We start from the raw sequence: 26,871 nt of genomic DNA on the forward strand, positions 1-26,871 counted from the left end.
GATTTGAGGGCGAAGTCCTAGGATAGGTGCTATAAACAGCTGTAAGGAAGAAGCAAGAAGTCGGCGTACCCGGCAATGAGTTTATTGAACTTGGTAGGGGAGTCCACCTACCAGTATAATTTCAGGCTGTGTCCATGTGCCACCACCACTCAGGGAGTGCTGGGCAGAGGGGAGCAGGGGGGACGTTGGAGAATGATCAGACCCCATGCCAGTCCCACATGTTCTGATTTTGTCTTTTTGGTAGCAAGGCCCTTGATTTATCCCGTGTCAAGCTTCAAGAGTCCCCAGAGCAAGTACTAGCATGATGGGTTCTAAACTGGCACAGGGGGGCTTCCCTGGTGGCGCAGTGGTTGAGAATCCGCCTGCCAATGCAGGGGACACGGGTTCGAGCCCTGGTCTGGGAGGATCCCACATGCCGCGGAGCGACTGGGCCCATGAGCCACAACTACTGAGCCTGCACGCCTGGAGCCTGTGCTCCGCAACAAGAGAGGCCGCGATAGTGAAGAGGCCCGCGCACCGCGATGAAGAGTGGCCCCCGCTCGTTGCAACTAGAGAAAGCCCTCGCACAGAAACGAAGACCCAACACAGCCAAAAATAAAAATAAATAAACTGGCACAGGTGCTGGGATACAGGACACACTTTCTTCAGGGCCAGCCAGCCTTCCCGCTCAGCCATGTTCCTAGAGCAGTGGGGTCTATCGGGGGTCAGGGAAAGGGATATCCACTCCCTCTTCAGAAGTGTGGTTAAATTTAGAGATAGTACAAGTTGTATAGTTTGAAAAGCAAAGTCAGTAGCACAGTTTAATTTTATATTCAGACATTACTTTTAGATTTAGAAAAAAGTCAGTGTTTTTTATAACACAAACTTCAGCAAAGCAAACGGTACTGAATCTTGGCAGGGTGCATTCTGTAGAAGGAAGCAGTGCTTTTCAGGGTGGGGGCCACTATTCAGGAGAAGATGAAGCATTTGGGGCTGTTGGGAAGGGCTGAGTCAGGTTTGTGTGTCTCTACAAAGTGGAAATGGACTTTAAAAGTTTGAGAAACACAAGCTTAATAGAAGAGCTGTGTTTGCTGGGCGAGGAGGAAAGTTCCAGTACGGTTGGTTTTGTTGATATTTGCTTCTCTGCCACGTTGCGCTGAAAAGGGACGGGTTGTCACAGCAGGTGGGTTGGTGGAGTTGAGCAGGCAGCTGTCATGTTTGCAGGGCTGGCCTGCTGGGAACTCCGTTCCCTTGGCCTGAGTTGGTGTATGCCAGGCTGTGTACACGAGCCACCAGTATTTCTGGAAAATCAGGAACGCTGATCCCTGTCACCCGCTCTCAGGTGCCTCGAGGCCCTTGGGTGGCTGTCTCCTGTCCAGGCCTGCAGCTGGCACAGCCTGTCCCGGGAGCTGGGGACTGTTGTTCGTCAAGATTGGCGGGCGTCTCCTGGTGGTAGGCCAGTTGTTTCCTGGCTAATGGTTTCCCTCTGTGCAGCAGTTTGGAAATGCATGCAGTTCAGCGCTTGCTAATAACCTGGGCAATATTTCATGTCTGACAGGTGCCCATTTGACTCTGAGATGGAGCGTTGCTCTGTGGACCCACTTAGAGCTCTGGGCAGGCGCTCCAGCCTTCAGCCAGGAGCACCCTTGGGGTTTATGGAACAGTTGTTCAATATAAAGTGCTTCCCTGACAGAGAAAATCGCTCTGAGTGGTTCTTGCCCAGTGCCCCCTGTCTCTTCATGTTAATTGGGCTCCGGGATTTTTCCAGACTGCATTTAGAAGGAATAATGTGTTGTGATTACAACATCTAAACAAGGTTCAAGTCACCAAGTAGTTTTTTGAGTATACCCGAGGTGCCCAGCATAAAAGGATACGTAGAAACCATCTGATGTGGTCTTTGGCCTAAAAAAATAGAGAGAGTCAGCATCTCTGCTTCCTGGTAACAGTCGTTTGCTGAGTGCTTACCACATGCCAGGCACTGGGCAGGCCCTCTGCTTATGTTACCTAGCTTAATCCTGTAAAGAACATGGGAAGTAGTCCCACTGGCTCCACTATGCCAGAGGAGGGCTTTGCTGTAGGTCACCTGCGGGTGTGGTAGGTGGCAGGACCTGGAGGTGAGCCTACTTGGCTTTGGCCCCAGAGGCTCTGCTGTCTCCGAGGTGCCGTGCTGCCTCTCAAGTCCTAACTGTTGGAGGCAGCAGGGCGGAGCTTGGGGCCTGGTGTAGCCATGCTCTTAGTTTTTAGGTGATTGGACTGTGCCACACGTGGTGCCATGCCGCTTGGTGTGTTGAAGACCCGCCATAAATGCCATTTTATTGTTACTGTGGGGATCTGGGATTCAGGTTTTGTTGAATTGAGCAGAGTGGATTTCACGACCCAGGGAGAAACTTTTCTCATGGCAGCAGTCTGTGTGTGGATGTCTTGGATCCGAAAGGCAAATGAGAGGGATTGTGTTTTCTCCGGCGCTACCCCCCACCCCCCCACCCCGCACTCCTGTCCACCTTTGTGGCTCTTTCCCCTCCTCAGGGCAGCCCTGGCCAGAGCATCTGGGAACATGGTTGGAAACACCCCATCTCTGCACGGATTGAGTGTGGCACTTTTACCTCACTTTTTTCTTATTACAAATTTTGTTAAATTTTGAAAAATGTTCCCATATAAAAGTATATGAAATGCACATATTTAGTTTAAATAATAAATTTAGGTGTATCCAAATAAAGAAATAGAGCACTCCCAGTATCTCAGAAAACCCTAATTGCTCCTCCTCCCATCCAGAGAGAATTGTTACCCTGAAATTTTTTGTTAATCATCCCTTTTTCTTTACAGTTTTACCATCTGTATCAGTTATCTCTTGCTGTAAGCAAACCACCTCAAAACTTAGTGTCTTTAACCATCAGCAGTTTATTATTTCTCCCCATCTCGTGGGTCGACTGGGCAGTTGTTTTTGTTCTACAAGGTGTTGAGGTCACTCGTGTGCCAGCATTCAGCCGGTGGCTGGGCTGGAGCCCTGGTGCTGTCAGCTGGGGCATCTCAGCTCTTCTTCAGGGGCCCGTGCATATTGGTGTCTCCTCCAGGCCCCTCCATGTGTCCTCTCCCCCCAGCAGGAGCGCCCGGGCATCCCTGCAGTGGGGTGGCTGGGTTCCAAGAAAGCAAAGCAGAATCTTCCAGACCTCTTAAGGGCCAGGCCTGGAACTGGCACAGAGTCACTGCATCCTGTTGGTCAGAGTCATCCCAGGGCCACCCCGGTTCAGCTGGAGTCTCATGGCAGGTGGGGTCGGATGGGAGGGATTGTTGGCGGCCGTCCTCAGAGACTGTGCCCACGGTGCCCACACATGCACATCCATGTCCGTGTTGCCTGTTTGTATCCACACTGCGGGGCTTCCCCAGGTCCCTCACGTTTTCGTGCCCAAATGAATTCCTTGTGAGGCTGGCCAGGGCTTGTGTCCAGCTAGGCTGCTTGTCCTCAGGGGAGCATCCCACCTCTGACACCGAGGTCTGCCCCGTCAATCAGGGATATGGATCGAGCAGACAGCAGTGTCATGGAAGGTGCCCGCTCGGAGGCCGGAGTTGGTCGGAAACATGAGGGCTTTGGGCTCGATGGGCTCTGCGGTCTAGTTCTGTGTGAGTTTTCTGTTGTGCTAAGTTTAGGGGGTCTTTCTTAGAAGCAGCTTTAACTAAGGCCCACACGTAGCACCCTTGAAGCAAGATGAAACGAGCAGGAAGGGACCCCACTGTCGTGCTTAGCAGAGGGCACCGCACACCACGGGTGGGCCGGCAGAACCGCACTCGATCCCTGCCGTGGGTAATGAGCAGCGGGCTGGCTGCTGATCTTGTTACTGTGTTCAAGTCCCCTCAGACAATGCCCCCTCCTTGCGTGCACTCCGCTGCCCGCCCCTGGGGCCCCCACGTCCCCCTGTGTGGCCCAGGCAGGTGCATCCTGCCCCACGCGCTCACCTCTTTTCCTGGTCCCCTCTAAGCTTGGCCAGATCCTGGTGGGTTCCTTTCACTGTAGAGTATAAAAGAGGAGACAGGAGACAGTCAGAGGACTGCATGCTCATTCTAGAACAACAGTTCACCTAGGTTTGGAGGTGGGGCACGGCCTGCTTCTAGCTCAGCGCCTCTGAGGGGAGGACCGAGCCGGCTGGCCCCTCACCGGCTCACCGCACCGTCTTGGGGAGAAGAGAGGGGCTGTTGGAGCTTTGTAGAGGCAGGCAGCTGGGGGAGGTGAGTGGGTGAGCACTGGACGACAGCCTGGAGGCTCTGAGCTCCACTGCCCCTGGGGGCTGTGCGGTTATAAAATCCACGGTGCTGCTGACAAGTGACACCATTTAGCACTCGGCAAACCCCCCAAGGGCCCTCACACCCCCTGGGGGTGCCAATCACAAGATGGGGCTTGTGAGTGCATGTTTAAGCGCTGTTTATCTGTTTGTGGGATGGCCCTTTTTTTCCTTTTTCCTTCCTTCTAGTTCCTCTCCCTACTTCCCCCATCCTTCCCTGCTTCCTCCTTCCCTTTTATCCTTGTGTGTTTTCTCTCTCGTCCATTTCTTTCTTTGATTTTGTCAGAACAGATGCTCTTTTAGGACTGTTTCTCTTGTTGGAACAGCTTTGGAGGCTTCAGAGGGATTCCAGAAGCCTCTGGTGTTCTCCCGACACCCACATTTGGGGAGGAGCCCGCTTCTGGGCGCATCAGAACACTGCAGTTAGCTTTGGGTGGAAAACATTACTCGTGGCGCGCAGCTGCTCCCCCGTGTGGGGCGGGGAGGGGCTGGGGTGCTGGGCCACCGCCCACCCTCTCGCAGGGACCTGTACCAGCCTTCTCCCAAGGCCTCTGGAAGTGAGTGCACCCCGCCCCGACGTGTCCCCGCCGAGGGCTCGTCTCGGCCTTGGTCCCAGGCAAGGCCAGTAACCACCTGACCTTGGAGCTGGCAGGTCCCTTCCACCCTGTTGGCCAGGAGTCTTTTCTCATGTTTATCTTCCCAGCAAGTCAGATTGCTTTCTGGCTGGAGGGTTCTGCTCTCAGCAGGCTCCAGCCCAGGGGCCTGGGAACAACTCTGTACCTCTGGGGGGGGCAGGGGGGGAGGGGGCGCAGGGCATGGGTGTTCAGCCAGTGCTCCCCAGTTGTTTCTGAGCCTGGGAGGTACTTCCTCCCAGTTCACTTCTTGGGTTGGCTCCTGGTGAAGGTGAGGGAGCCAGGCCCACTGCCAGGAGGGAAGAGTTTGGATCTGATTGGAAAGTTCTGAAGGGGATTATTCTGCAGCTGATTGAGAAGGCACCTGTGGGCCCTGGTGGTCCCTCCCTTTCTGCACTTGGCGGGTATTTCACCTGAGGACAAAGAGGGTGAACTGGTGCTTGGAACTCAGGGGCTGCCCATGCACATGTGCACACATTTGTCTGCTCACGTGGCTTTTTCCACAGCAGAGAGAAGACAGCTCAGGTCGGTTTGGCCCAGGCCTCTCCTTGCCACCTGCCTTTGGTTCCATTTACACCTTGCCTGTGTGTACCCCCTTTAGGTCCTAGGCCTAAGTGCCCGGCCCTCCTGTTTAACCCTACAGGCTGGACACTGGTTCTTTTCCATGTCCTCCAAAACTTCTCTGTTTTAGCTTTGACCTGCTCAGGAACAGAACAGCCGAACTTCTCCCTTGCATCCCTTGAGGTCACGAATGAGAACTTGCTTTTTCTAGGGACTGAAGACCTAGAGAAGGATGCCTTTATGGGGTGTCCTGGTCAGCAGAAGCCTTTGCTCCGGCGGCTCCGTGCTGCGCCGGCTGGTTTGTCACCGAGCAGGTTGTTCAGCAGACGCAGAGGGCCCAGCCACCTTGCGCCTGACCTCTTGACTCCAGGGCTGGCTTCCGGCTCTCCCCTGCTTATACCTAAGAGTTTGAGCCTCAGCCACTTATGATCTGAGCAGTCCAAGAAGCTGTGCCTCTGGCTGGGAGCTTGTGTGTGGAGGCTGGGACCAAAGGACAGTCCTGGGGACGCTGGAGGGAGACAAAGGGTATTTTCAAGTCTCCAGCAGCAGCAACTCTGAACTCATGACTCAGGGGCTGGCACCCCATGGCACACGGCCTGTTGCGACTGCCTGTCCCCCCTTACTTGATGGAGCCCTACCCACCTACTCGGTGACTTCTCCCAGTTCAGCAAATACACCCTTCCACTTGTGAAAAGTTTCCAGACACCACGGGTGGGTGGGCTTTGCATCCTTCAAAGCCGATCTGTGCTGGCTAAGCCACGTGCGCGGGGGCGTGGCTTTCGTTATGTCTCATCACAGCCAGACAGCCATACATGGTCACTGCAGCTCCAGAGCTGCAGCGCGGTGACTCAGCCCCGAGAGGCTGATGTAACGGGAACAGCCGGAGCCAGTGAGTGGCTGCTGAAACCTGGAGGCCGAGAGCCTCCCAGGGTCATGCTCACCTGCCCAGAAACCACCTGGGGCAGCTCTGAGCAGACCCAGGCCTCAGAAGAAAGGTTCTAGAAGAACTGGGAGAGAAACCCCTGCCACTTATCAGATTCCAGGCCAGGGTGTGACAGCCCAGCCCGGTTGGATCTATGTAATGTGGTCCCAGGAGTGGGCACTGATGTTTACTTAGAAATGGGTTCTTTCTTGAAAGGAGAGTCTGCTTCTTTTCCCTAGAAAATGCCGATCCTGAGACTGACTCTGGTGTGGTGTTGAGGGGGAGGGGAGAGCCGTTTTAGATACTTACTTAGTCCTGGCTTGTGCAGTTCAGGACGATTTGGCACCAGGCCTTGGAGTTTTTGTGAGCATTTTTACTTGAGACAGTTGTGGAATTTCCAAGCAGCAAGTGAGGCCTTTGACAGAGAAACTGCAGCAGGCCAGCAGCTTCTGGGCTCAGGATCAGAGTTCATTCTTTCTCCAGGGACAGCCTAGAGAGGTTTCTGGAGGCAGAAGACTCACCAGCTCTTGGGTAGTTCCCTGAGCCCATGAATCAGAGGTGGGGGAAGTGGGGGAGAGATGGATCCTCACCCCCGAGGGCCAGGCTTTGCCGAGAACAAGGCAACCTGCACAGACCCCTGTGGGTGCAGCAGGAGAGGGGCTGATTCCTGAAATGCTGGATGATGAAACGTCTGCCTTCCCAAGCGCATATTTCACCTGTACATGACAAACTGAGAAAAATAGAAACAAAATAGAAAGGTTTTCATGAAGCCACATGTATCCAATCGAAAGATCTTTTAGTCTAAGATTATGTCATGCATTCTTTTTGTAAAACAAAAAGTTAAGCGACCATGTCTTTTTTTTTTTTTTTTTTTTGAAATGCTGACAGTAATCAGTGTTTTGTTTGTGCTTGGTTTTTGATTTTTTAATGTCATTACCTGGCAAGGCACAAAGGTGGCTGTTTTGTGTTGGTCCCTCCATGCTTTTTGGGTTTTGGAACTTTCCTGACCAGTTAGCCCAGGAATCTAGAAGCCAGCCCCTGGTCGGTCTGGGCCTGCAGAGGCACCTGCCCTTTGTGGATTTGGTTCCACCCTCCCACCCATCCCCCTGCTTCTCACCTGGGGGTGCTGGGATTGCTGCTGGGGCTGGTTGGTGTCCTCCCTCGTGCTAACTCGAGGGCTCTGTGGCTTTCCCCAGCCATGGATTTTCCCCAGCACAGCCAGCATGTCTTGGAGCAGCTGAACCAGCAGCGGCAACTGGGGCTTTTGTGTGACTGCACTTTTGTGGTGGATGGTGTTGACTTTAAGGCTCACAAAGCAGTGCTGGCGGCCTGCAGCGAGTACTTCAAGATGCTCTTCGTGGACCAGAAGGATGTGGTGCACCTGGACATCAGTAACGCGGCAGGTACCCCACTGGGTCCAGGGCCGAGCTTGTGGCGGGCCCCGTGCCACGCGAGGCCCTCGTTTGAGCAGCACCTTCTAGCTGTGGGGTGCGCCAGACCTCCCACACAAGACTCGGCCATGAGTGCGTGGGTACCAAGTTCTTACCACGTTTGCGGGGCCTCTTTTGACTGGGAGCGGGGTGGAAGGGGAGAGCTGGCAGGAAGGGCTCATGATAAGCTCCAGAGTGAACACAGGACAAGCTCATCAGGAGGGACAGAGAGCGGGAGGGCTCTGAGCCCTGGTCCCTTTCCATTGCTGAGTCAGTCCTCAACCCCCTACCCCAGTGCTCACCTTGATGAGAATGGCAAGGGTTGGGATCGGGAGGGGTGTCAGGAAGGTCTTGGGATTGAGGAAGGAGCTAACTGGTCCTAGATTCAGGTTCCCAACCCAGAATGGCGTGCCATGCCACCAGAAGTTCGGGCAAGGTGTCGTTCCCCCATTTTACACATGCGGAAACTGAGGCCCAGAGAGGTCAGGTGACTGGCCTGGAGGTCAGGTAGAGAGTTTGTGGCAGAGCCCTGATGAAAGCCAGTGGTGAGAGACTCTGTCCTCTGGTGCTGAAGTGCAGTGGATGGGCAGAGAGTGTTCAGGGTGGGCACTCACACCCTCCGCCCTCTATGGGTGTGCTTCTTTTTGGAGGCTGTTGTCTGGGTTGAGAATCCCCAGGTTGCCCGCCTCTCCACCGGCGCAGGAGATGGGGAGACAGTGGGCTGCCACCGCCACTCTGCTTTTCACAAATCCCTGGATCCTGCCACGGAGTGGAGCAGCTGGACAGGCTGCTGGTGCCAGGCCTCGAGGTGGGTCCGTCATGGCTGTCTGTGTCCTTGGCAGGCCTGGGGCAGGTGCTGGAGTTTATGTACACGGCCAAGCTGAGCCTGAGCTCTGAGAACGTGGACGATGTGCTGGCTGTGGCCAGCTTCCTGCAGATGCAGGACATCATCACGGCCTGCCATGCCCTCAAGTCACTGGCTGAGCCGGCTGCCAGCCCTGGGGAGACTATGGAGGCCTCGGCCTTGGAAGGTAAGATTCTTGGCAGGTGGCTTTTGATGGGAGCTCTGCCCCCGCCTCTCTCTGTCACCTCTTTGGCCTCGCCTGTGTTGTGGGGAGCTCGTGGGGAGGAGCCGCAGCAAAGTCTGAGAACGCCTCTCAGAGGGGCCCCGTCTGCCCTCCCTGCCTGAGGGCACCGGCAGCCACGCCTGGCTCAAGGCCTTTGCACAGGACTTCCCTCTTCCGGCAGGTCTCCTCTCCCACACCCTTCCTCCTGCTCCTCTTAGTGCCTCAGGAAAGCCCCCTGAGGCCCAGTGTGGGCCAGATTCCTCGTGGCACACTTTCAGAGAACCACGCTCCTCTCCTTGTAAGCACCGATCTCTGATGAGCGTCATTTCACGTGTGACGACTGTCTCCCCGACCAGTCTGCGAGCCCCATGGGAGCAGCAACCATGACTGTTGTACCCCAGGCCCAGCGGCAGCCTGGTGTGATGTCGGTGCCTATGAATAATCTGTTGAATGAGCAAACCAACAAACCGCCACTTAGATGTATCCCCAGGGAGGTCTGGAAGAGCTGGCAAGCTCTGGGCTACCTCACCCCGCCAAGTGGTGGACACTTGATGGGAAATGGCAGGCCTGTCCTGTTCCATCTCCAGTGGGGGACAAGAGAGCCAAAGAAGAGAAGGCTGCTGCCACTACACTGAGCGAGCTGGACGTGGCCAGGAGCAGTCTGCCCACGGGCCTGGGCCGGGAGCCCAAAGAGGAGCGGGGCGGCCAGGCCGAGAGCACAGCCAGCGGTGAGTTGTGCTGCTGAGGACCTGGCTGTCCATCACCTGCCGGTGGCGTGGGCCCCAGCGCAGTGAGCAGCTTTCTCAGGAGGCTCCTGGGCGAGGGAGGGAGGGAGGCACAGGCAACTGCATCCCTTGAGCTCAGGTTACCCAAAACCACCGCTTATTTTTTCTGGGGCATCTGTTAAAGCCAGAGCAGAGGCTTAAGCGGCCCGAGCTTGGATGTGCTCCCCCCACCCCCGGGGCCATAGCCGCTTCCAGGGGTCTGGTCCAGGAGAGCCGACCGGCCCCTGGACAGAGGGTGCCAGTCCAGCCCCGGATGCCCCCACACCTCTACCCCAGGTGCAGAGCAGACGGAGAAGGCCGATGCCCCCCGGGAGCCTGTGGAGCTCAAGCCGGACCCCACAAGTGGCATGGCTGCTGCTGAGGCCGAGGCTGCCTTGTCAGAGAGCTCAGAGCAAGGTACCCTCCGCCAGCCGGGGCGCCCACCCTCACGCAGGCATCCCCCACTCACATGTCACCCCCCCCGCCCCCCGCCAGGGGCCCTCTCTTCCTCCCTTAGCTGATCTCACTGTGAGTCACTCACATCAGCTTTTGGGCCGACATCTTTCCTCATTCTTGAATTTTGACATCAGTTTCTTGGTTGTACACCCTGGCCGTGCTTCCCTTTAGCACAGAAGTGTCCTTGTCGTAGTACTGGCCCTGCTGTTTTTCCCTGGGCTGAGCACCGTGGCGGAACTTGGCCGCCCATGGCACCCACCCCAGCCCCCGCCCCCAGTGCTTGTTGGCTGACAGCACCCTTCCCACCTGTGTCGCCAAATACGGGGCCCCCGTTGGACTGAGGCCCATCTACATCCTCCAAGCGGCAGCTGTCCCGGTCATTGGTCTCCCCTGGGCTTGCCCTGGCGGTGCTGGGGACCATTTATCTGCGGCTCCCAGACATTGCCCTGCCCCTGCGAGGCGCCCACGCAGAGAGAGGGTGTGTGCAGAGATGAGCCGTGCCCAGGCCTCACTTGGCCAGTTGCCAGGTCGGTTTCCTCAGTACTTGCCCTTCTTGTGGCAGAAATGGAGGTGGAGCCAGCCAGGAAGGGAGAAGAACGAGAGGAGGAGGGCGCCGTGCCCGCGGTGGTCAAGGAAGAGGGGCCGCCGCTGGAGAAGGGCGAGGCCCCCGAGGAGAGCGAGGAGTCGGCCAGCACGGACTCAGGCCAGGAGCTCGGCGCGGAGGCGCGGGGCCTGCGCTCGGGCACCTACGGCGACCGCACGGAGTCCAAGGCCTACGGCTCCGTCATCCACAAGTGCGAGGTGCGCCGCGGGCGGTGGCGGCCCCGCCCCGGGCCCCCTTCCCCCCCCCCCCCCCCCCCGGCGCCGCCCCTGACACCCAGCCCCCTGCGCCCGCAGGACTGTGGGAAGGAGTTCACGCACACGGGCAACTTCAAGCGGCACATCCGCATCCACACGGGCGAGAAGCCCTTCTCGTGCCGGGAGTGCAGCAAGGCCTTCTCTGACCCGGCAGCCTGCAAGGCCCACGAGAAGACCCACAGGTAGGCCCCGCGGCCGCCCCCCATGCCCGCCCGCCCCGGCCCCGCGAGCCCCGCGAGCCTCCTGTCCCCGCGTTCTGCCGCCAGCCCGCTGAAGCCATACGGCTGTGAGGAGTGCGGCAAGAGCTACCGGCTCGTCAGCCTGCTGAACCTGCACAAGAAGCGGCACTCGGGCGAGGCGCGCTACCGCTGCGAGGACTGCGGCAAGCTCTTCACCACGTCCGGCAACCTCAAGCGGCACCAGCTGGTGCACAGCGGCGAGAAGCCCTACCAGTGCGACTACTGCGGCCGCTCCTTCTCCGACCCCACGTCCAAGATGCGCCACCTGGAGACGCACGACACCGACAAGGAGCACAAGTGCCCTCACTGCGACAAGAAGTTCAACCAGGTGGGGGGAGCCGGCCCTGGGCCCCTGTGCTCCGGCGGCTTCCGTCTCGGGGGCCCGGGGGGCCTAGCGGGGAAGTAGGTGGTGTTGGCTGAGCAGAAAATGACCCTGCCGGCTGGAGCTCTTGACTGCTCTGCCGAGCAAACTGGGAAGGCAGGCTGGGGGGACGGGCGCGGGCCAGGAAGAACTGAGGGGGGTGGTTTTCCCATTTCCTCCGGCCTTGAGGAAAGGGGGAGCCCCGCACAGGCCCCCGGGAGGACCGAGGATCGGTGGTTCCCTGCCGTCTGACCCCCTGCCTGGGCGCAGGTGGGGAACCTGAAGGCCCACCTGAAGATCCACATCGCCGACGGGCCCCTCAAGTGCCGGGAGTGTGGGAAGCAGTTCACCACCTCAGGTAGGGCCCGGCTGGCCCCGCCCCCGGCCCCGCCCCCGCCCCCGGGCGCCCGTGCCAGGCCCACCCTCGGTCTCGCCACAGGGAACCTGAAGCGGCACCTTCGGATTCACAGCGGTGAAAAGCCCTACGTGTGCGTCCACTGCCAGCGGCAGTTCGCTGACCCCGGCGCCCTGCAGCGGCACGTCCGCATCCACACGGGTGGGTGAGCGGCCCGGCGGCGCCCGGGTGCGGGCACAAGGGAGGAGAGCAGGCGCCGACACCTTCCCGTCCCCTGCCTCCATCCCCAGGTGAGAAGCCATGCCAGTGCGTGATGTGCGGCAAAGCCTTCACCCAGGCCAGCTCCCTCATCGCCCACGTGCGCCAGCACACCGGGGAGAAGCCCTACGTCTGCGAGCGCTGCGGAAAGAGGTCCTGCCCTTCCGGCCCCCAGCCGGCGCCCTGTGGGGTCCCAGCACCCGGCGGGTGGAGGGGGTCAGAGAAGAAGCCCGGGGCTCGGTTGGTAGCCGGGCAGACTGCTCCAGTGCAGGTCCCGGGGTCCTCTCGGGTCTAGACCCTGAGGTGGGAGGCCCCAGCCCAGCACCCCGGCCCAGGCCTGGGCGGTTCTGTGCAAGCCTTTCCTTCTGGCCCTGCAGATTCGTCCAATCCAGCCAGTTGGCCAATCACATCCGCCACCATGACAACATCCGCCCTCACAAGTGCAGCGTGTGCAGCAAGGCCTTCGTGAACGTGGGGGACCTGTCCAAGCATATCATCATCCACACTGGTGAGTGCGTGCCACCCGCCTCTCTGTCCCAAGCCCTGACTCTGGGGCACATGGTGGGGTGGGAGGTGCCCCGGACCCCAGCCTTCGGTGCCGGCACTTGCTGAAGGCGGCCTTGAAAGCAGTTTAACTCCAAGGAGGGCCCCATTTTCTCAGAGCTTCTGGAAGGTGCAGGGGCCACTGGAAGCTTCCCTGTGCCTCAGGTGGCTGCCCCAGAGCTCTTCCTGCTGGAAAAGACAGGGCTGCGGGGGAAGCTGGAGGCCACTGAGGTCCTCCCCCCCTGCACCCCCCCCCCCAATGGCAGGAGAGAACCTTGCCTCCCCCCCCAGGAGAGAAGCCTTACCTGTGTGACAAGTGCGGTCGCGGCTTCAACCGGGTGGACAACCTTCGTTCCCATGTGAAGACTGTGCACCAGGGCAAGGCAGGCATCAAAATCCTGGAGCCAGAGGAGGGCGGTGAGGTCAGCGTGGTCACTGTCGATGACATGGTCACGCTGGCCACTGAGGCACTGGCGGCAACGGCCGTCACTCAGCTCACAGGTGCGGACCATCACTCAGCTCCCAGGGCAGCAGGGGGTGGTCACAGCAGGGGTTGCCTCTGGGGTGGCAGCAAAGGGGCAGGTGAGTCTGGTCTCAGGCCCTGCCGATGCCCCCACAGTGGTGCCAGTGGGGGCGGCGGTGACCGCTGATGAGACAGAAGTACTTAAAGCCGAGATCAGCAAAGCTGTGAAGCAAGTGCAGGAAGAAGGTGAGAGGGGCCGCCTGGGGGAAAGCTGCCGGACCCAGGGGCCCTCCCTGTCCTAACTGCAGCCCCACTCCCACAGATCCCAACACTCACATCCTCTACGCCTGTGACTCCTGTGGAGATAAGTTCCTGGATGCCAACAGCCTGGCCCAGCACGTGCGGATCCACACGGCCCAGGCACTGGTCATGTTCCAGACGGATGCGGACTTCTACCAGCAGTACGGGCCAGGCAGCACGTGGCCGGCCGGGCAGGTGCTGCAGGCTGGGGAGCTGGTCTTCCGCCCTCGGGATGGGGCTGATGGGCAGCCGGCCCTGGCAGAGACACCTCCCACAGCCCCTGAATGTCCACCATCTGCTGAGTGAGCAGGCACCCCCTCCTCCTGTTTATTTAAGGTTGGACGGCACCCTAGAACTGAGAGGGGTGAGCCCATTCCCTAGAGAGAATAAATCTGATTATTTTCTAACGCTGCCTATAGCTCCCTGTGGGGCTGGGGCGGGGAGCTGGCAGCTGTGGCTGATGCCGGGGAAGGGTTGCTCCACCCAGCGACCAGTCGGCAGAGACTTGCTTGTGGGGAAAGCCAGGCTGTCCCTTTGCAGAATGGGACTGGAGCCGCGGGACCCGTCTAGAAGCAAGCTGGTTGCTTTGCCCGAGTTGGGGTGTGGGCAGCACACTCAGGCCAGAGAAACTGCGGCTCCACGAGCCCCATCTGGCCTCCTCTTTGGAGGCTTCTCCTCGGCTCGGCGTGAGGATCGGACCTCCCCTCTCCACCTCTCTCCGCTGTGGAGCCACAGCTGTGACCCTGCGCCCTTGTGTTGGGAACTGGGCCCACAGGGCTTGGCCACAACTGCTTACCAGGATCCAGGCCACCCGTACAGAGCCCAGCTCGGGGGCCCATTCAGCCAGAGCAGCAAGGTAGGCAGAGCACCAGACCCAACAGGCCGCAGGCCTGCTTCTGTTGGGCCTAGGGAAGAGGGAGAGCTCCGCACTCGCTTCACGGTAACCCTGGCTGCAAGATCAGGGCCAAGCCAGTGTCATCTTTTGAGAACATTTACTTGCCCTGAATCAGCGGCGTCTCTACAAGGCTGAGAGCCTGGAGGGACAGGAATGAGCGGCCAGGAGCTGTGATGGGGAGGTGGGAGATGGCAGCACTGCTTAAACTAGGAGCAGCAGTGCGGACGGTGAAGCAGCTCATTCTTACCTCTGTCAGCAGGGAGGCATGAGATGCCTTCTCTGCCGCGTTTCCATACAGCTTGTCCCCAGCAGCTGTTAATTCCTCACCCAGAGATGGTACCATCTCGCACCGAAAGCATAGCTCTATTTGGAAGAGCCCCGGGGAACTACAAGTGAGACCAGCAACTTTGTGGTCCTTGTGTTCCCGTCCCCCACACCCAACTCCCCAGCTTGCGGTGGGTCCAGCTGCTGGGGAAGCTTGGCCCACCAGTGCCATCCTCCTACTGGGAGGCAGCTGCTGCAGGGCCAGCCTGCACCATGCCCGGAGGAGGAAGGGAGAAGAGGCAAGACCCCAAAGCTTCCTTAAGATGTTTCTGAGTTTGAGTGGGAGGTGGCTTTATTCTTTAATCAATCAAATTTGAAGTGCCTTCGACATTACGCAGGAGCCAACTGGGACCTTGAAGTGTCAGATAAACACCACAGCACTGAAAAACAAACAGTTCAAGTTCAGTCTGTGATGAAAATCTTCTTTTGTACAAGATAAAATGATCCCTGGGGAGGATCAGTGGCAGAAAGGAGATAATAGGTTCCATATACAGACTTGGTGGGGGGTTGAAAGCAAAAGTGGGACGAAGGCTAGCTGGTCCCATAAGCCAAGGACCCCTGGTCCTCCCATCCAAGTGACAATCACATCCACACTTGACATGTTCTGTATTTTTTAATAAAGTTTGTAATCCAATGGACACATAAAACAAAACTGCGCTGAGAAAAACAGTTTTCATAAATTAATAAGTGTTAGGAAGTTGGGGGAGAGGTCAAGGTCACAGGAAGAAGGGAAGCCAGTCTTTTGTACAGTCTTTTTGTGTGTGTGACACTTCCAAGTTGCGGGAGCAGGGCCCGTGCTGTAACGAAGCGCACTTATACAAATGAGTGACAATACAAAGTCTGAGTATGAAAATAAGATTTTCTCTGAAAACACATTTTTGGCACAGATTAAAAAAAATGTATGTCGGGGAATTTGATTTTTAAGTCAGTATTATATATATTTATATATATTATATATTTATATATACACACATCCCAAGTTCTGCATATTCCACCAAGAGAGAAAATCCTTCCGTTTGCTCTTTTCTGATTGTAAACTGTACATCCTGGGTGAATCAAAGACGGTGGCGCAGGAGAATTAAAGAGAGGTGACATCCAAATGAGCAAGGGGAAGGGACGGGTGGGGACAACACAGCCCAATGAAATGTTCCTTGACCCCAAGGTTTCAGCAGAAGTTTGAAGTCCTGCGTGAGAGTCTGCGATGTGTGTGCCATGTGTGTTCACGTACACCAAGACATCCAGAGTGTCACAGCCTGTCTTCACTGTGCAAAAGTCCAAGTCACTAATTTAGTGCAAAGGCAGTTCTGTTTTGTTTCTTAAAAACAAAAACAAAAAAATTCCACTGCCCTGTTCCTTTTCTCCAAAAAGAGGAGAGAGAAACCCAGCCTCAAGGTGTCTGCAAGTCCATTGGTTGGTGGTCTGTCCTTGGGCTAAATGTCATGTAAACATACGAGTAGCAGCACCACTGCCCAGGGGGGTCTGTCTGACTGAGCCGGGCGGGCGGGCGGGCGGGCGGGTAGGAGAGCGAGGCTGGCCGTCTGGCAGTGGAGTCTGTCCCCCTCGGCAGCTTCTTCCTCCCCTTGGCTGGGTTGTCCGGTGTTTTATTTTTTGCTGCAGAGCCTCAGGAAGATATGCCGAGTGGTGACCATTCAGTGGCTCACACAGAGGCAATGACGATCATGAGGTGGGGAGAAATGTTGGAGATGCTGGCCAGGAGGTCGGGGGCCAGACGGGACAGGTGACTCTCAGAGAACTCGCAGGGCGGGAAGATCTGCAGCACATAGGCGGGCTGGAGAAAGGGACAAGAGAGAAAAATGGGACCTCCTGTCTTCACATCACCCACCCCACTACCACTCTTCCCTAAAACATTTCCAACTGGGGGCGCAAAGGCCCAACAGAGAGCCAGGCTGAGTCAATTTCCCAACCAGCTAAGGTCTCCAAGACTCTGTCCACCAGAAGAAAACTAGGTATCAGAAAACTAACATGAAACTAACCCCTGAGAACTTCTTCTCTATTATTAAGCTAAAGAAAACCGTCTGCTGCCTCAGCCGTCCATTGACTGTCTCCAGGATGGGCAGCAGTAGTCCGGCCCATGCACTCCACTGGTTTCCTCTATCCAGAATGCCCCTTTGTCCAGCTCCTCTGGGAAACTGTCCTGACTACTCTAGCTGGCACGGGCAGCCCATGCCACCAGATCAGTCAGACCGCCTGACCAGCCGAGACCAGCCCCACGTATGTGTGCACCGAGGCGGGACACTGGGCTGACCTGATTGGAGCCGGGGTTGGGAACGTTGATGATGCCTGCCGCCTGCTTGGCCTGCAGATACGTGATGAAGGCAGCCTTGAGGGACTCGGTCTGGCTCACGACGTCCTCTTGGTCACGGCCACAGGGCAGAGCCAGCAGCAGACAGTAATCTGTCTCCACCTGGGGAAGAGGAAGCTGTCAGTGATCGTTGGGGGGGGGGGGGGCACCTCACAAAACAGCCCAAGAAGAGGCCTGTCCAACCCAGGTGATTCGGCTCCTAAATCCCCACCTCTACGATGACCCTGAGGGCCATCCATATGTTTGCTGAATGAAAAAAAGCCTCATCTCTGGATCTAGAGGCACCTTACACTCCTAGTGGAGACAGAACATGCCCTTCATCATCCACTCCAAGAAAGCCATTATTGCACCCCGTGACAAGCCACGGAGACAGGCAGTGGGGGCCACCCGTGCCTTCCCTTGCTGTGGGCGGGGCACTTGCTCACCTGGGCCCTGAGTCTTACCATCATCCTTCGGGCAACCCCCTCCAGCTGTGAGGCCTCCAGCCGCATCCTCTGTGCGATCCTCAGGGGGGGCCCTCCTTCAGAGAGCGGCAGGGACCGATGGGCCAGGACATTGTTGCCAGAGACGAAGTGGAGCTGCACAGCAGCTGTGTCGTTCTTGAGGGCCAGTAGGCCCTGCCACACGATGGGGTACTTCTGCTCACAGGGAAACAAACAGAAGTGAGCTCACGGCTGGAGAACACAGCTGTGCTGGCCACGGCCCCAGGCAGCAGCTTGCTGATCTAAGTCAAGTGGGGCTCTCGGGACACTGACAATAGCACAAAGCTCGGAGGGTGGTAGGGAAGGCCCTGCCCAGGCTTACCTTCAGAAGCTGGACCATATCCACAGGTCTCTGGGAAGTCAAATGTGGAGAGGAATCTTGTTTGGGGGCGGGCTGGGCTTCAGTATGCGGCAGAGCCAGTCCTGGAGGGGGGCTGGGGCCTGAGGGCGTAGGGACAAACAACGGCTGCTTTGGGGCAGCCTGAGCAGGAAGAGGGGCCGGGAGGTCAGGCTTCATCGAGACAGACACAGGGGAGGGATACGAGGTCTGGCTTGTTTCCGCCTGCGCCCTGTGGACCTGGGCATGAGGCTCAGCCGGCCTGTTTCCAGGTACATTTGGGAGGCGCGGCTGCTCTACTCCTGTCTGGGTGCCCTTTGCCTCCTGGGAGACTGGAGGCATCTTGCCGCTTGGTGGCTGGCCTGGCTGGCTGAGCTGGGAGGGCTGCGTGGACTGGGCCGGCTGTGCGGACTGCGCAGGCTGCGAGGGCTCGCCGTCAGGAGGGAGGCCCTGGATTGGGCGGGAAGAGAAAGCAACAGGGTCAGAGTCTGTTACGCACCAACAACATCCTGCCCCAACCAAGCAGCCGTGAGCCCCTGGGCAGGTCAGCTGCAGGGCATCTCCCGTAGGCCAGGCCCCCGGAAGGGGCTTTAACCAGACGGCCATGCTCTCGGGCGTTCAGGATTGAGGGTTCCGGTAAAAGGTCACCCGTTCCCTACCTCCTCACCCCCCGCAGGCAAGAGCCGCCACGCCACCCGCTCCCACAATGAGCTCCCTCCATGTCCCTGGGCTCTCCGTGCTGTGATTCACTCCTCCATCCTGAAATTTAGGAAGCGCCTCTTTACATCCACAAAAAGGACAACATATTTTAGGGACCTTACTGGCACCTCCACCACTATTCGGACCAGAAGGCAGATTTCTGGTGCTCTCACCTGAGCAGGAGCCTTGGTCCGGGAAGGCAGGCCAATGGAGGCAGCAGCAGGAAACTGCGTGTGTGCGAGCTGAGCTGGGCCGTGGTAGGTGCGGATGTCCCCGTACCTGTACTCCTGAAAGAGCTCCCCGCTGGAGTGCACGATCTGCACCCCGTGGGTCACCACCACAGGCGGGGTCAGAGGCAGCCCCTGCAGCTGGTTGCTGGGGGTGACTGTGAGGATGCGGGCCTCACCGTGGGGGGCGGGGGTGGGGGCGGGGGCGGCTTTGGCATCTGCCATCTTGGTGGCTTCTTTCCCTGGCTGCTGAGGGGCCTTGCTGGCCGGTGGCACTTTCACCACCCCGTCCGCTGCCCGGGGCTGCTCGCTGACGGCCGTCACGTGAGGATGCACCATGATCCTCACATCCCGGGGCACGGTGTACGGGTGTAGTCGGTACTCAGACTGCATGACCAGCACCTCCGACTGCACAGGGGCTGCGGCTCGAGCAACGGGGAGGTGATAATGCACTTCTTCCTCTGGAGGGTGCTGGGAGGCCAGGGCGGGCACACCAGCTGCGGCTGGCTGCGGGGTGCCCGCACGCTGCGGGGCCCGGACCTCTATTTGCTGGGGCTGCAGGGGGGCCCGAGGAGAGTGAAGTGTCTCTGGCCGGATGCTGTAGGTGATGCTGGGCAACGTGGGCGTGTTCATCCTCACCTCGCCCTGTGACAGGTGGCTGAGCGACACGGTCTGGGTGATGCTGTGGGGTGGCATGATGACGGACTGCTCTGGGTGGATGCTAGAGATGAACTGCGGCACAGGGATGCCCGCAGCCAGCATGACCGTGGCATTAGTGGAGAGCGCGGCGGACGTGGTGCTGCTGGGGTGGCATGCCCTCGGGAACGGGGACGGAGCCGGCCCGCTAGGTCGAGGGGAATGCACATCGGGCTTGGTGGCTGCCAAATGGGAGACAGTCCGATCTGTCGGGGTGCTGGGCCCCGAGGTGACGTGGTTCACTTCTGCAGGCAGTTTGCTGGGCAGAGCAGGAGGGTGGTGGGGTGTAAGAGTGGACCCCAGGTTTGCTGGCTGAAGGACCTTGGTCTCTATTTTGAGGGTGACGGGGTCAGCAAGCTTTTTGTTAGTGGTGACTATGCTTGGGGTGAGGACCAGCTGGTTGTGAACCAGCACCGGGGGTGTGTTTATGCCCTGGGTGAGGACCTTTACTGTGCCACCCTGGGTGACGGGTGTGGACACAGAGAGGTGAATGGGCTCAGGCTTCTCCAAAGACGGACGGTCGGCCTTAACCGATGAAATCACAGGAGATGCGTTATATGTCTGGGCAGTTAGTACCAGAGTAGAATGGGTGGCCACGTTTGCATAGCCTGAAGGAGCTTGAGGGCCTTTGGGCAGAGGCTGAGATGGCGTGACAGAATCGGGTTTGACCTGGGACTTGGACACCGACTGTTGAAACTCAATGTCCATCGCACTTGCTGGGGGGATCTGGCTAATCTTGGCACTGATCCGCTGTGGGCCTTCAGTCTTCTGCCCCGAATAGCTCAGCAGCACAACCCCTTCTGAAGTGTTCACACGCAGCCCAGCGCCAGAGCCCGTGTCTGCCGGACGGTCGTCAATCACAGACATGGACCCTGGGTGGAACCGACTGTTGTCATTAGTGCCAGATCTCTGTCGGCACTTTGCGGATGGTGCAATCACCGCACCTGCCACAGTCACTGCACCTGTTGTCGTGGCAGTCACAACCCCAGATGCAGCAGTCACCGCACCCGCGGAAACTGTCACCGCACCCGTGGCAGTGTTCACTGTGCCTGTGGCGGCATTCACTGGAGCCGTAAGAACATTCACGGGCCCCGTCAGAACATTCACTGGCCCCTTTAGGACGTTCACGGGGCCAGCGGGAGTGTTCACCAAGCCTTTCAGCGTGGCCACTGAGCCCTTCACAGGGCCTTTCAGGGCATTCACTGGGCCGGCCAGCGCATTCACTGGAACCAAGGAGACATTCACCAGGCCGGTCAGGGCGCTCACCAGGCCAGTCAGGGTCTGGGGAGCTGGTTTTGCCAGAGTTATCTTTTGCGAATTCTCCAAGTCAATGCTGACAGGCATCCGGCTAATAACAGAAGTAATTTTTGGAGCAATGACTGGAGTCACCTTTTCTTTGTCAGTGGCCACTGGAACCTCTGAGGCCTGTGTGTCGGAGGTGTTAGTTACTGGAGCTGCTGCTTTTTCTTCTAAAAGAGGCTTTTTAGATTCCACTGGAGGGGGCAGTGCCTCATGCAGGCAAGGGGCAGCACTGACAGGCTCTGCAATGGCAGTTGTGACACTTGTGGAAGTGACACCCGTGGCAGATACGTATTTAGGGTCCATGAGGATCTTCCTCAGCGTACTGGAGCTGGTGTCTATGTCAGAGGCCTTCGTGTCTGGGGGAAGGGCCGGAGATGGAGTGGATTGCGCCCGTGGCTCCTCCTGCCTCGTGATCCACTCTGTCACCTTCGTCGGGGGACTCTGGTGTGGGATCCCCCCAGCAGCGACAGGGGGTGGGAGCTTTGCTATCGTTACAGAAGGAATTGGGGGGGTGGGCATGCTTGAGTCACTGGGCGGGGTCACCGGGTCACTTTCAATGATGGAATGCACCTTGAATCTGGCTCGAGGCTCGTCATCCGCGGGGGCTGGCTGCGAGGCCGGGGGAAGGTCTGGGAGCGCAGATGCTTTGGTTGGAGTCTTTTCTTCAACACTGCTTTCTTGGGACAAATTTCCCTGGGATGTAGTCTTGCTTGGGTCAGAAGCACATGACTCAGGGGGAGTGGACTGGGGCTTGTCACTCTGCTTTTCTTCCTGTGGAGTTTCTGGGGGCTGTACCGTGGCCCCCTCGCTCGTAGCAGGGCTCTTGCTTTGAACTTGGTCAGGTTCAGAGACATGGGTCTCTGTAGCGCCCCCAGTTTTCTTGTTTGTATTCCGTTTGCGGCGTGATCGAGTGGACTTCTGGCGCCCTTTGTCTTTCCGAGCAAGAGTAACTTCTGCTTCTTTTGATCCTTTGACTTCCGGCACTGGGTGGGAGGTTTCGCTGCTGTTCTCTCTGGCTTCCTTGGTATCTGCTGGGCCTGCTGAGGGGTCAGGTGCACTGCCTGGTGGCCTAGAAGATTCTGTAGCAGCCTCAGTCTCCAAGATGCCAGACACAGCCTCATCGGTCTCCGGCTCCATTCCTTCCTCAGGAGACTGCAGATCTGTCTGAGACTCTGCAGGGTAAGGTGGAGGTGCTGGGAAGTTTTCTGGCTCCCCAGAAATGTCATTGATGATGGAACCGATGGCCGCAGCCAGCTCTGTTTCGCTGGCTTGGTGTGCGGGCTTGTCCCGGTCCTCTGTGGAGAGGCCCTCTGGGGCATCTGCAGCTGCCGCCTTGAAAGCCGTGGGGGTGGAGGTTTCCGCGAGCTTCTCGATGTTCTCCACGGCCTGCTCCAGCTCCATCTGCTTGGCTAACTGATTTGCTTCTGGGGACGGCTTAGAGGCAGACCCATCTTCCTTCTCTGGTTCCTTGTCCAGATCAGCTGGCTCACTGTTCAAACGCAACGATAAACTACCCTCCTCTTGGGGACTCTCGCTCTTCTCAGGGGAAACTGCCACGACCGCAGCCGCCTCCTCCGCTGGCAGTGCCGCAGGGCCTGCAGCCACGCTGGGACTTACAGCGGCTTCCACATTTCTCAGATTTGCAGATTTGTCCACCGCTGACCTAGAGTTTCGAGATCTTCCTCTCTTGGACTTGGAGTTTTTCTCAGGGGCTGTTTTTTTCTCCACCACTTCAACTGGGGGGGTTTCGGGTGGATTTCTGTCTGTGCTAATTTCTTTTCTATCACGTTTTTGTTCACTTCCTGCTTCTTCTTTATCAGCCTTGGATTTTGTGCTGTTTTCTTTCACGTTTAATTGGGGACTCACCTCAGTGGTGGCCTCAGGACGTTCAGCATCAACTTTTGGTTCATTTTTCCCCTTTTTCCCTTGCTGGACACCAGCAGCTACTTTTTGGGATCGTGGGGATCTCCATCCCTCAGCTGGCCTGACTGTCTCCACTGGCTCTTTTGCCTCGGTCTCATCATCTTCGTCAGCTCGACGGCGTGTTTTTGGAGGCCTCCCCCTCCTAGGGGTTGTAGGAACCACTGCGGCCTCCTGAAGCTCCCGCTCCAGTCTCTTCCTGGTCACTCGTGGTTGCTCAACGGGCTCCTTGACTGGAGAGCGGCTCTCATGGTCACCCATGGTTGCGTAGACACTCCTTACATTCCGGCGCCTGGTTCGGCTGAGGGGCAAGCTTGGCTCAGGGTGTTCAGGGTCCGCGGATGAGTTTTTAGAGGCAGCCCTTGTAATCTTCTCTGCCTCCATCTTCAATTCTAAAAGCTTCTGTGCTTCTCCCCGAGGAGAACTGGACCGCTTGAGCTTTTCCCGGTCTATCCTCTCACTCTTCCTTGTGACAGGCTTCTCCACGATACTTGCTGCAGCTGCCTGAATGGGGGTCTTGGAACGTTTACTTTTGTTCGGCTTTTTATCTTTTGCAGCAACTGGAGGATCAACCTCTACACCTTCAGTAGCTGGAGGCGGGACCTCGTGAACATCGTCAGCTTTTTGACTTGCATTAGGTTCCACATTAGCAGCTGAGTCTGGCTTCTCCACTTCTGGCTCATCGGCTTCCTCAGGCTTCTGAGTCGGTTTTGAAAGTGTCTGGGTACTGGCAGGCTCTGGATCTACACTGATCTCTACCTGGGAAAATGAGGCCCCAGGAGTTGGAGGCTTGGCATCCAAATAAGGCAGCTGATCGACTGATGAACTTTCTTCAACAACTAAAGGAGTCTCAGCAACGTCTTTCCTGGTGTCCACTCCTGGGGGCAAGTCTACTTGTTCAGGTTGTTCCACAGCGATGGGAGTCAGATCAGATACAGGTTTTGCTTCTTCTGAGACAGAGGCTGGCTCAGTGGTCTTCTCTTCTGTCACCAAAGGCACCTCTCCTGTTTTTTCACCAGCTGTCTTCTCCAGTGATGATGCTGCAGACTCTGGAGCTACAACTGTGACACAAGGAGGCCCAATCGAAGGTGGAGTTTTCAGTTCTGACTCTTTATTTTCAGAAGCAGATTCTGGGGTCTTGGGGTGATCCTCTGTATCCTCCTGTTTCTCGACCTCTTTGGGTTTTTGGTCTTTTTCTTTTTCTTTCTGTTGCATTCGTGTGAGTTCCATAAATCTGCTATGGAAAAGAACTACTGGCTCTTGAATCAAATCAGTTGTGCTATTCACTCCATCAGATGTCTGCCTCCCATATAACCTGCCAGAAACGAAGTCAGATTCTTCATCTTTTCTCTCTAGATGCTGCAATCGCTTGGAATCTTGTTCAAAGATTGAGCTGTGTAAAAAACGAGAAGCAAATAATTCTTGCCTTTCCTGTTCTTCTTCTTTATGGTCATCTTTCTTATCATCCATTTTTCCTTCTGAATCAGTCCGAATTTTCTTCTTTTTCATGTACCAGGATGGAATAGGTCTTGGAGCAGAGTCAACCTTTTCTTTATCTTTGTTGTTTCGAAAATTAGCAAATCGGGAGTCCCAATCAAGAAAAGACCAATTTTCTTCTCGAGATGAAGACAGGGATTTAGCTCTTTCAAGCAAAGCCTTAGTGTCTGGTGTGATTGTCTTATCCAATGCAAAAGAATAAAATTTGTTCCTTTCTAAAGAACTGGAGAGTCTTTCATCTCTCTCACGTAGTTTGTCTTCTCTGTCCCTCAATAAAAAAGACAACCGAGAACTTTCAAATAATGCAGAGGCTCTGGGTGAGTGAGATTTGTGTTCACCATCTTCATCAGAATCAGAAGGCACCTCACCAGGTTCCAAGTCACGTACAGACCTCTTTCGAAGGCTGTCTCTCTTAATTATGCTGTTTGGGAAACTCACATCAAATCTGCTGGCATCTTGTTTCATTTGAGAGTCCCACCGACTTAGTTCATCTTCAGGATTCAAGACAGATAGCTTTATTTTGGCCATGTCTGCCATCTGTTCTCTCCTGCTAGAATCATAAGGATTAAATTTTAAGGACTCTTCTCTGACTGTTATATTAGAATAGGGGAGACCTTTTTCATCTACTTTAGGAGACCCTTTTATTGACATTACCCTAGGGGAACCAACAGGGTCATCTTCCTCATGGAAGGAACCATGTCGGATACTGGGGGAGCCACCAGTCCTTTCAGAATCTTCACTGATTTGGCGTGAACTTCTGTAGTTCCGTTCTCTCTTGGTGCAGATGTCAAAATCAACATGGTCCATCCTTTTCTTTTTGCTGGGAGGAGAGTCATCAGTGACATCCTGAGGGGGTTTGCCGACCTCGTGAACAAGACTACGTCTTTCATATTCATCCACATCTTTTTTAGGACTGCCAAACTTTTCGGACTTGGCTATTTCCATCTCCATCTGCTGTTTTCTACGACTCTGCTCCATTTGTTTTCGGTAACTCTGCGTGTGATCAATATCAATGCCAATTTTTTCTTCAGTATTTACTGAATGTGGTTTATCTTGGCCTGATTTACATTCAAGTGGTTCATCACGAAGACTGCAATAGTTTTTCCTATTATCTTCTCTCTCTGGTCCTTGATCATCTAATAGCTCCACCTGTTTGAGTGGTGGTTTTGAAGGAGTGGGTTTTTTTGACTGGATTTCTTGATTTTCCACAGATTCACCTACTGGTTCTCTCAGCCTTGCTTGCAGATCTGAGTTGGGCCTTGATACAGGCCCAACAGAAATACTGGCAAGCTCCTGACAGTCTTTGGGGCTGGGAACAGCATTAAGTCTGTCTAGTTTGATTTTTTTAGATTCTCTTTTAAGAATTTCTTTCCTCACCGTCTTTTTTTCAGACTCTCCTTCCCTCAGTAGAATGACATCTCTAGATGATATGTCAGGCTGTTTCTTTAAAAGCACCCGAGCATCTTCCATCTCTGGGCTACTTTTCTTAACATCTGATTTTTGCCTTTCTGCTTTCAAACTGGAATCTGCAAAACGCCTTTTCCTCGCTTCCAGCTTCTCCAGATCCACAGCACTTACCCCATCAACAGTTTGCTCTGGTTTTAGGTGCTTCCTGGGTTTAGGCCTGCCTTCCTTATCTACCACTTCTACGTGGCTTGAAAGCCCCCTTTCCTTTGGCGCTTTCATTCTAACAGATTCTAGTTTAGACAACTCAGATTTTGCAGGCTCTGTCTGAGAGACCTGAAGTTTCTGATCTAAGGCAGAAGACTTGACAGTGTCATTATCAAGCTTGGCTTTCAGCTTTTCCAAAGGAGTGTGGTCAATAACCTTCCCCTCTTTTTCTTTCACTCGAGTCAAAACCACGCAAGGCATGAGTTCCAAGCGGTTTTTTGCTACTCCTTCTTTGTCAGCTTTCTCTCTGCTCAGTTTATTAGAACTCCTTGATTTTTCAGGGCTTTGTTCTCTCTCATTTTCTTGGTCTGTTTCTGAAGACTGAGAACTAGGGGAATGAACTTTTCCTTTCCGTTTCTGCTTGTCAGTTTTGTCCTTCTCCACCTTTTCCTTCCTTATTAAACGTCTCTCTCTTTCCACTCTCTCAGGATCAAAAGTTCGTTCTTTATCTGTCTTTTCATTTTTTGTATAGCGTTCCAAACGAGGTTTGTCAAGTTTATCGTATCTTGGAGGGGAAAGTGAGCTACAGCTTCCACTCCGGTCTGAGGACCGGCTGTAAATCCTCCTCTCGGAGTCACTGGGCAGCCTCTCGGACTGTGAGGGTGACGCTCCGGGACTCTGCGGGCGTCGCAAGTGAACTGGACTCTGACTGCGTTCAATCGGCCTCCTCTCGTGGTCTCTGTCCCGCTCAGACTCAAACCTTTCACGTTCTCTTTCTCGTTCCCTTTGCCTGTAACTGTATTCCCGAATATCTTGTTCATAAGGATCATTTCTGTAATCCCTATATTCCCGGGGATCATCGTAATATCGTGATTCATAGTAGTCTCCTTGGTAAGTTTCCCATTCTGAATAAAATTCTCTCCCTCGAGCTGGATAGTCCCGTCTGGAATCCTCAGCGTATGTGCCTGGAGTACGAACAGTCTCATAATATGTACGATCTTGGCTATAGTCATACGATCCCCTTCGTTCTTCTCTGCCAGAGACAAAAAAGAATGTATTAGTTTTCTGTTTCCTCGTCACTTACACATTAATCATA

General features: G+C 55.9%; 2 protein-coding genes across 11 annotated transcripts in view; one reads left to right on the forward strand and one right to left on the reverse strand.

Moving 5' to 3' along the window:
• ZBTB17 (zinc finger and BTB domain containing 17) overlaps positions 1–13,869 on the forward strand; it is a 31,151-nt gene extending 17,282 nt beyond the window's left edge. For 2 of the 6 annotated variants that reach the window (XM_082381296.1, XM_082381295.1), the window contains 14 exons: positions 7,565–7,771; positions 8,641–8,829; positions 9,453–9,593; positions 9,927–10,046; positions 10,648–10,886; positions 10,983–11,125; positions 11,210–11,510; positions 11,814–11,901; positions 11,983–12,099; positions 12,189–12,309; positions 12,534–12,664; positions 12,991–13,200; positions 13,319–13,408; positions 13,485–13,869. In XM_082381296.1, the coding sequence (XP_082237422.1) occupies positions 7,567–7,771; positions 8,641–8,829; positions 9,453–9,593; positions 9,927–10,046; positions 10,648–10,886; positions 10,983–11,125; positions 11,210–11,510; positions 11,814–11,901; positions 11,983–12,099; positions 12,189–12,309; positions 12,534–12,664; positions 12,991–13,200; positions 13,319–13,408; positions 13,485–13,768 (2,379 nt within the window). In that variant the 5' untranslated portion in view covers positions 7,565–7,566 and the 3' untranslated portion in view covers positions 13,769–13,869. The other 4 variants (XM_082381299.1, XM_082381297.1, XM_082381298.1 and 1 more) reach the window with 4 other exon arrangements.
• A 1,410-nt stretch (positions 13,870–15,279) lies between these two features.
• Positions 15,280–26,871, reverse strand: part of SPEN (spen family transcriptional repressor) — a 93,197-nt gene continuing 81,605 nt past the window's right edge. For all 5 annotated transcript variants that reach the window (XM_082380903.1, XM_082380904.1, XM_082380905.1 and 2 more), the window contains 5 exons: positions 18,696–26,808; positions 17,809–18,273; positions 17,448–17,642; positions 16,948–17,106; positions 15,280–16,470 (listed from right to left, as the gene is read on the reverse strand). In XM_082380903.1, coding sequence (XP_082237029.1) covers positions 16,339–16,470; positions 16,948–17,106; positions 17,448–17,642; positions 17,809–18,273; positions 18,696–26,808 — 9,064 coding nt within the window. In that variant the 3' untranslated portion in view covers positions 15,280–16,338. The remainder of the gene's footprint in view (positions 16,471–16,947; positions 17,107–17,447; positions 17,643–17,808; positions 18,274–18,695; positions 26,809–26,871) is intronic.

This window comes from Balaenoptera borealis (assembly GCF_965194805.1).
Source record: "Balaenoptera borealis genome assembly, chromosome: 1".
Lineage (NCBI taxonomy): Eukaryota > Metazoa > Chordata > Mammalia > Artiodactyla > Balaenopteridae > Balaenoptera > Balaenoptera borealis.